At 34.6% G+C, this 9,878-nt stretch overlaps 1 protein-coding gene across 1 annotated transcript in view; it reads right to left on the bottom strand.

The window, feature by feature from the left end:
• LOC145279890 (epidermal retinol dehydrogenase 2-like) overlaps positions 1 to 6,321 on the bottom strand; it is a 46,911-nt gene extending 40,590 nt beyond the window's left edge. Inside the window, exon 1 of the mRNA XM_080131365.1 lies at positions 5,878 to 6,321. Coding sequence (XP_079987491.1) covers positions 5,878 to 6,290 — 413 coding nt within the window. The 5' untranslated portion in view covers positions 6,291 to 6,321. The remainder of the gene's footprint in view (positions 1 to 5,877) is intronic.
• Between the last annotated feature and the right edge of the window lie 3,557 nt (positions 6,322 to 9,878).

Genomic DNA, 9,878 nt, shown 5'->3' with positions numbered 1-9,878 from the left:
TCAATATTATCGAGACAGTTTAAGGGACATAACTCAATTTTTGCCCACATTTATCAATTCATTATTTTATCAAAATTCCTTTCTATTCTTAACCTATTATTTTGATTTTTGTATTTATTAAACTCGTATGCTTACTTTTTAACTTGTAGATTTCATTTTACTCTCTTTACAGTAATATAGGTTCAATAAGAGTAGTAGTTGATGGGCAAAAATCAGAAGCTCACTGTATTAATGCTGGAGTCCCTCAGAGGTCCATCCTGGACCCAACTCTTTTCCTGATCTACATTAATCATCTTCCAAATCACATCCTTACAGCATTTGTAGACATTTTTGCTGATGACACTACCATTTATGGTAGCACATCTAAGACAGTAAACGGCCAAGTTCTCTCCGATTCTCTCTCCTCTGATCTTGATCACGTTGTACAATGGGGAAAGGAGTGGCTGGTTACTTTTAATGCATCTAAAACCAAGCTTCTATCTTTACATCATCAACTTTCTAATCCCCATCTGGCATCAATTGAAATGAATGGCTCTCGTCTTGGGGAGGCCTTAAGTTTTGACAAGCTTCTGGACTTGATCTTTACTCCTGATCTTAAATGGAATACGTACATCAAATCTGTTGCCAAGGCTGCTGGAAAAATGGTGGGATCCTTCTATCGATCCAGTAGATATCTCACTGCTGATGCAATTCTCTATCTATATAAGAGCCAGATACGTACGTCCAAGGATGGAATACTGTTGCCGCATCTGGGCAGGAGCTGCTAGAAAGGACTTGTCCTGCCTTGATAGGGTTCAGAATAGACTTCGTGACCTCGTGGGAGATGTCCTTTTCTCTTCGCTGCAACCTCTTTCTTACAGAAGAGATGTTGCGAGTTTGTCTCTGCTTTATCATTATTTTCATGGAAAGTGTTCGACTGAGCTTCAATCTATGGTCCCCCTCGCCAAACTTTCACAAGAAACACTCGTCTAACTGAAAACACTATCAATAATTTCCCCCACTCTTTATTTGTGCCTAAACCTAAACGTAGATTCCATGCAAAAATCTTCTTTCTTAAAACTGCACACCTGTGGAATTGTCTTCCGTTTTCCTGCTTTCCAGCTGTCTATAATATGGTTGTCTTCGTCCAACATGAATAAGTTTCTGATGAGCCGTTACACTTAAGTTAACAAATTTACCGAACTTCCATTACTATCGATTATTATACTGTCCTTTTGACTACTACTTTAACCCTTATCCTTGAGTGGCCTCTCCGCCTTGATAAGTGGTGACGCCTATGTAAAAAAAAAAAATTCTCACTTAGTTTACCTCATACTCTTATCAAAAGCCTACTGTTGATTTTATACCTTCTACTTGGGCAGTGATAAAACTTCTAAAAATCTACTTGTGATGTTAGGCTGTATTAGAGTGTTAACTTTGGTCAAAATCAGACTGTTTCTTTCTTTAACCAGATTTTTGGATTGTCAATTTTTTATACTCATTGGCAACATTCCTATCTAACAATGCTACCAAACACATGAAGTATATTTGTGTGAAATGTCAAAAAAAAATTCTATTCAATATATTTGTAGATTTAATGTCTCCTTGTAATTTCAATCACCATATGATATTTTATACCTATTCCTCCCATTTTCACTTCTAATTTAAGATAACTAGATGAAGATTGCGTTGAAGAAAGACAGAGAACAATTGTAGGTTATTTGGGTCATCTGCAACTCTAAAAATCTAATCGAATAATTATGCAACTAGGTATTAACAGAAGAGCTAGAAAAAAAAATGTAACATGCATTTGTAAAATTATTTGCCAAAGAGGTACCAGCTACAATTCTCATTTAGATATGGCATCACAGACAATTCTAAGAGGAAAACACAAGGATCTGAATGATCACTTGCATTGACTTAAGATTTGTAAAATTATTCATTGAAGACAAATAGCATTGGATTTTGGCTTCGATCTTATTTTTATTAACATAAAAACGTAATGTGACATGCGGCCACAGCCGAGATTGAACTCACTGCACAAGTTTGCAGTGTAATTCAAATATTGTCCATAGCTGAATACTTGATGCTTTGTTAGGACTATCAAGGGTATGTTTTATCGTGATGCCATTACTCGATGGGTTGCCTACCACGGCTTAAGAGAACCTCATCTACACTCGAGAGAAGGATAGACCACACCAACACCAGTTTCCCAACCTGGTATTTTACCTCACGGTACATACTGCGCCTGGTCTTCCCAAATAGTCACCCATCTGGTACTGGTCAGGCTCAACATTGCTTAACGTTGGCGGTTTGGTGTCAATGTGATTGTGTCGTATTATTAATCTTTATTAAACATATGAGAGGTGCTCAATAAGAAATGCCGCTGATCTGCTTCTCATCGCAATAGACCAATGAAACTTGTCACAGTTATTAGTTTTTCTCTACATAAGAATCACTCAAAGTTATGCATTTTTCACATTGCTAAATGCAACTTTGGCGACTGTTTTTGTAGAACATCCCATATTGGTTCTCCAATTACTATATGATTTTGGAACTCAATGCTGCATCATCTGGGAATATGCTTTCCTTTCAAAAACAAATTCATAGCTGGAAAGAGGTGAAAGTCAGAGAGCTCAAGGTCAGGACAGTAGGGGATAGGGGTAATTTTAAAAAGGCCTGTACTTCTAATCTGGTGATATGCGCATTGTGAATCGGAGCATTGTCTTGCAGGAGGAGGATACCTTTGCTCATCTTGCCCTGCCTCTTGCTTTTGATTACTTAATGTGAAGCATAATATAATGTGAAGCATAATATAATGTGAAGAATAATATAATGTGAAGCATAATATAATGTGAAGCATAATATAATTTGAAGCATAATATGATGTGAAGCATAATATAATTTGAAGCATAATATAATGTGAAGCCTAATATAATTTGAAACACAATATAATTTGAAGCATAATATGATGTGAAGCATAATATAATGTGAAGCATAATATAATGTGAAGCATAATATGATGTGAAGCATAATAGGATCCTTTAATTGTGGTACCCTTTGCCAGAAAATCTGTCATCACTACTCCATTCTTGTCCCAGAAAACTCAGCATGACCTTCCCAGAGGAAAGCTGCATCCTTGCCTTTTTTGGCAGAGATGAGTCCAAATGCTTCAACTGGAACTTTCGTGGATCCTATTGATGGATCCAGGTTTCATCCTTTTGAAAATCTTTCACTCATCTTTTTGGAAGATCTCCAAATTCATCATCGACCACTCGACATGTTCTTACTTCTGGAAACGTATCAGCAACCTGGGTATCCATCTCGCAGACATCTTATTCAGATGCAAATGGTTATGAATGATAGTTTTCACAGACCCTGTACTAATCTTGAACTCATTGAAGTTTGGCAAATAGTCACATGTCAAAATGATAGCATGAAATTGACTTGATAAATTCCTCATTAATGGCAGAAGGATGTGAAGTGACCAAGTCTGAGAGCCTGTTTCCACAGACTTCCGACCATATTTGAATTTGTGATGTTAGTGTTTTACAAAGTCACATGATGGGGGATCATTACTACATGTTTCTTTCATTTTATGAAAAGTTTTCTGCAGTGCGTCCTTTCCAAGACAAAAACCAGATCACTACAAGACCCTCAGCAGAATCCATTACACACCTGACTCAATTCAAACACATGTAAATCAGAAACCAAAATTCTTTCAGAGCTGTCATTTGCCACATAATACAGTTTCACATGCAAAATTTCAGCTAAATCAGACAACTAGAAGTGCGTCAGGGGCATTATTTATTAAACGCCTCTCGTAGGTTGGGAATAGTCTTCAAAAAGCTTCCTCCTCACTGAATAATTTTTTTATTACCAAATGAAATACAATATCAGACACAAATCATAATCATCTGTTTAATTTATATATAATTTATAATATAAATTTATAAATATATAAATATTTATACATAATATAGTATATTATATGTATAAATTTATATAATTTTTATAAATAGTAACTAAATTAAAATATTTAAATTTTTTTTATTATTCAATTTTCACCCCAACAAGGCACAGTACCACTTTGATGCAGGGGGCTACTATCAGGGACATAAGTTGCAGGGATACTATGTATGGAGTTGAGCAGCAAGACGTCTGTTCACATTACACTTGAACTTCTGCATGCCAGTACAGTTGGGAAAGCAGGAACCTAGAAGGGAGTTTCAAAGTCTAGCAGTTCTGGGAAAGAAACTATTAGAGTAGAAAGCTTTCTTAAATCTAGGGATCTCAACTGTGTAGGGGTGGGATTTTGCTGCTTTTCGGGTTTGTCGAGGGTATATACGCTGAGGGGTACAAGGGTTTGTAGTTCGTCAGAGCATCCACCATTAAAATACTTGTAGAACAGGCAGAAGGATGCAACATTTTGTTGATGGGTTAGAGGTTAAAGCGTAGATGACAGTTCAGGACCTATCAGGTTGGCGACACTCTTTTGAACTCTGTCCAGGAGTGAGAGACTTGTAGTGGATGCACACGCCCAAATGTGACCACAATACTCCATACATGGGCGAATGGTGGCCCTGTAGCCTCAGGCATAAGTAACTTTCTAGCATGGTAGAGAGAGCCCACTTTCCTCGCAGCAGCCCTAAATTTTCTAAATTGTATCCATTTGTTTTTAGTTATGCAAGACTTTAATGACCTATCATTTTCTATAGTTATCAATTCTATATTTATAAAAAGGGTTTCCTCATGAAATATGAAGAATTGCACTGGTCATGTCTGGTATTTTTCAGTAGGCTTCAGTTTGGAATTAAGTTTATGGCTTAGTTTGCGGTTTTGGTAGAGACCATCTTGGAGTGTTTGTGTTTTTTTGCCGAAAAAAAAAATTATTAGACATTTAATAAGAGTTGTGGTCTAAAAGTTATGCTTTAGCAAAGGAAGAAAATGAAAGGATATTTATGTATGGAACATGCATGCACAATAAAATGAAAATACAATGAAACATTAAAATCATAGAAGAGTCATCAGAGCAATGGCTACCTAAAATATACATGAAGTTTTATAAATGAAAATGAAGAAATGCAAAAATTTATAAGAAAACATTTTTATATTAGAAATAAGAATATAAAAGTTACTTTCCTGTAATAGTACAACAGTGTTTGGGTAAGAACGTTGAGTGTATAGTTGTCGTAAGTAATATATGTATGTAGGTATTTAGCAGCGTGTCATTGTGTGTGCACTCGTTTTCCTTGTAATACGTGTGTTTATGAAGCTGGACTGTGAGCCATGTAGTCCTTTTTGTTCACCATTCCCAGCACCAGAGAAAACTGATTTTCTTGACCAGGATTTATTGGAATTTCTAAATTCGCACTGGTTTACTACATTCGCGTATAGGTGTTATTTTTTGAGGTTTGGAAACATTTCGATTGGCCGAAAATACTTTTAAGTTCATACGTCAATGTCAAAATTTCCTTGCTTTGCTGAGTGAGGATGAAAACGACTTCCGACGAAACGAAGACGAAGCGATCATAGGCATTTGTATCTTAACGTTCGTAGGAATCACTTTGCGATTCGATAACCTTAATGTACGCCGTTTATTATTTCTAACTTCCATATTCAGAGGGTTTTTTTTTGTAAAAACTGATGGAAAGTATTTGATAGAATAAAATATACAAAATTTTCTGGGGAGATTTTCCACCTGTTTCTTGGATTCGCCCCTGAAGCTTCCGTGATATGCATATTCAAACAAATTCGAAAAAGCTTATAATTCTGGGAATGCTTTCTTTGAAAGTAAATATTAAAATTATATTTATATAAATTTTCTCCAACAGTTCTTCAGCCAGTCTTCAGAAAAAAAAAAAAAAAAAAAATGAAAGCGCAAGAAAAAGTTCTTACCTGACATCGCAATAATATGTGTAGGCCACACCTCCAACCTCTTTGATCATATCAGCTGTGATCTGGTTTTGTTTTCCATCTATGTCCCAGAGAACAACGATACTTCCAAGTTTAGCAAACTCTACAGCCAAGGCCCGTCCAATGCCATTAGCGGACCCAGTGATCAATACAATTTCCCCTTTGACGCTTTTTGAGTTAGGGGGTATGAAAAATCGCCACCATGACTCCACAAAAGCAACAAAAATGTCTCGTATAAGAAAAAGGATTTCTATAAAAATATTCATTTTTTTCACCTTCTTTTGTTCTTTACTTTCTTTTCCACATTTATTTGTTGTGCGTTGATTTGTAGCGAACGAAGAAGCATCACTTGTTTGCCTCTTTATAGCCTCTTCCTCACAACTTGTCGAACTCATTTCCTGCCTTTTATTCTGATAAAGACGATGTTCGTTTAAATTTTTTATTATTATTATTATTATTATTATTATTATTATTATTATTATTATTATTATTTATCTATTTATTTATTTTTCAAATTATCAAAATTTTAAAATGATAAATTGTTTGAAGTTTGAAAGTTGAAATAATATTTTTTTAAATTATGTTATTTTTTAAAACACAAAACACTTTGAAATTTAAGACTAATAAAATTGACTGTATGAGTATACTAATGATAACAATTAAACATTATTTTAAGAATCGATTTTTTTATCAAGGAAGAAATCAAAGATTGAAGAACGTTTTTGAAAATGTTTTACAAAGATTCTGGTATCGATGTTGTTGTTGTTGTTGTTGTTAGGTCGCTGTTGGTTGCTTCAGTTAGGATTGTTAGATACAGCAGTTCCAACGTCTGACAGAACCCAGCTTTAAATGAACTGACTTCACTGGCAAATAAATCGCCTACTTATAGTCAGAGATAATTAACCATAATCGTGACCTCGACACGAAAATATACGAGCTATTAGGATTTACTCAACTTCATCGGCAAAAATAAATACATTAACTAATGCTAAAAACCGGATTTTTAGTTATGTAATCATCATCATCATCATCATCATCATCATCATCATCATCATCATCATCATCATCATCATCATCATCATCATCATCCTATTTACTTGTGTAGTAGTGCATTAATATAAACTAAAGGGTTTGTTTACCTGCAAAGTTAGATACAAGATCAGTTTATAGCGGGAATTCAGCTTCTCCAAAATGAGTGTTCCCTGGATGGGTATAAAAAGTAGCCATGACCCTAACCCGTCAGCATACCCTAGGAATAACGCTTCAACCAATCCCTACATTGCACATGAGAATGGCCTTCTGAGACTGAATAGGGCAACTACTGCACTTTGATCATTCATCGTTAAAGGGAAACTTGATAAAAATTACCCCACTCTTAAGATTTTAACTGAACCATTAAGAGTTTTTTGTTGTTTTAGGTGGCGAAGTTTAACTTTATTTTCATTAATTGCAGATTTGGAAACTATCAGTTATATTTAGTTCAGATTGGTTTGGCAATTCTTCATGACACCCAAACAGCGTTTGCAAATTACAAACGATACAATCAGCTTACTGTGAGAAACATCTGATGAACGAATAATTTTATCAAATGGCATGTCAATTGGCCACTTTGTTCGTGTGATTTAATCCAATAAGATTATTTTCTTTAGGGATATGTAAAGTCCCATGTCTATGCTGATAACCCAGAACCAGACACAATAGATCACTTGGAAGATAATATTTGAAGCGTCATTATCGAAATACAGGCTAATTTAATGCATAGAGTTGGTAAAAATGGATCTTTAGATTATGCCATATACATGTGAGCCACAGGGCCATATGCCTGAAAATGTATTTCAATTATAAATTAATCTTTGGAATGAACCATAATAATGTGTTTTATTAAATAATTTCATTTAAAGATTCATATATTTCAGATTTGCATTGAGTAGTCATTAGACACTACTTAAGCAAAATTACTTAAATTGCAATTTTTTATTAAGACAACTTAAGCTTAAGCATTAAATTTAAGACATTTTCTAGACTCAAAGTAATACACTGTATTTGGATAAGACTTTAAATAAGTCATAAGGTTTATTATACGTATATTTTGGTTTTAGCAGATGGGGATATAAATGTGGTGCAAAACTATTCTGTTAAGAAGGTTATTTTCATTTGTCTTGGCTCGGATATTCATTTAATATATATATATATATATATATATATATATATATATATATATATATATATATATATATATATATATAGAGAGAGAGAGAGAGAGAGAGAGAGAAAAACTTATATGTAATATACTGAGTTCGCGTAATTCAGTAAATTTTCATATACCAATAGGTTTTAAGCCAAAAAATGGTTGACTTAAGGATTATGCTACAAAATTATAACATTTCATAATTGAGCATTAATATACTGTGTGTGCAAAATCAAGACTTCAAGACAAGGTGTTGATGGCAACAAAAAGTATATTTCATTTTACGTTACACTTGTTTCAATGTCCAGTTCGACAATTTCAAGCATTATATCGTTTGAAAATTTTCTAAAAACCAGCATTTCTTCAGACTTTATGAATAAACACACTTTTGGCAATGTAGCATTTTTTGAATAGAAAGAAAAAAAAGGGGGTGGGATCCCTAACGGGAAAAGCATTTGAGAAACATTTACCACAACCAAGGTAAATGTTTCTTGCATACTTGCATAGAGAGAGAGAGAGAGAGAGAGAGAGAGAGAGAGAGAGAGAGAGAGAGAGACAGACAGACAGACAGACAGACAGACAGACAGACAGAGATAGAGTGATGAGTAGGGATTTCTTTGTCTGGCCATTGTATGGAAGGATGAGTGATTGGATATATTGCTTTGCTCATGGGCGAAAAGAGGATCGGTTGACTGTCTGGTAGTGCAAACCGAGAGTGGCTATTAATGAATTATTGCCGTCATGATTTCTCATTACCCCTCCATAATAGAAATTTTTTTTTTTAATTTCACTTATTTTATCTTGTTCTTTTTACATCTATTTTACTTCCAGCACTCCATTCTGACAGAACATCCGCTCACACGTTATCCCTATTGATGCCTAATGTCCAAAGTAAATTCTTGTAATGTAAAGTTCCACGAAAGTAATCTTTTATTTTTGTTCTTCATTCTATTTACATAGGTTGTGGTCAGTGTAAACTGTGATGGGGCTATGTGTAGAGGTCACATATATTTCATAATGCTATAAGCTCAATATAAACGTTAATTCTTCCTTTTCTAACGTAGTGTATGATTTTTGAAACTGGTTAAGCTTTTGCAAGTAAAAAGTTGACTGGTTGCAATAAGACTACTCCAATTCCGTTGTTACATCTACGATTACAATGAAGAGTTAATGCAACAATATGACTTTTAGTTCTGGTTCAGCACTCAATACTTGCATAATTTTCTCAAATGCATTCTGCTAACCATTTAAATTTGTGCTTTTTCAAGTTTCAGTCAGAGGTGCAGCAAGGTTTGCAAAATTATTTCTTTATGTCTCTTGTACTGAATATCTAAATACTAGTTTGAAAGGGCTGAATCGTAATGATTTTTGAACTGTTTCGTGAGCTGCAAAAAGCATGAAAAGAATCCCTCAATCCCACTCAGTGTTGTGTTCTACCTTAGTATGTTTTTCAGAGTGGTATGAACTCGCTTAAACGCCTCCTGAGACTGAATATCTTATATGTGTGACTGCTAATTGTTCCGGTACTTGTTTGAATATCTTTAATGTGAATTAGATCCTTGGTTTGGTTGGTCTGTATTATCTTCGGCAGCTCCACTTTGGCAACAAAATTTACAAGGGTGTCTGCTACCTTCTTTTCTAAAATATTATGCAATGAAATCGCTTCCAAGATTCTTGTAGATGTCACATTATGATCAACATACTTGTGACGCACCTTAGTTCTTACATAGTCGACAATCACTTGACTGAACGGTTCCTCTACCACTGGTATAGGTTAGAGTGACGCTAGGGGAAT

The sequence above is a fragment of the Euprymna scolopes genome, chromosome 7, assembly GCF_053919585.1.
Source record: "Euprymna scolopes isolate OS-2025 chromosome 7, ASM5391958v1, whole genome shotgun sequence".
NCBI classification, from domain to species: Eukaryota; Metazoa; Mollusca; class Cephalopoda; order Sepiida; family Sepiolidae; genus Euprymna; species Euprymna scolopes.
This window is presented reverse-complemented; position numbering and strand designations above follow the sequence as displayed.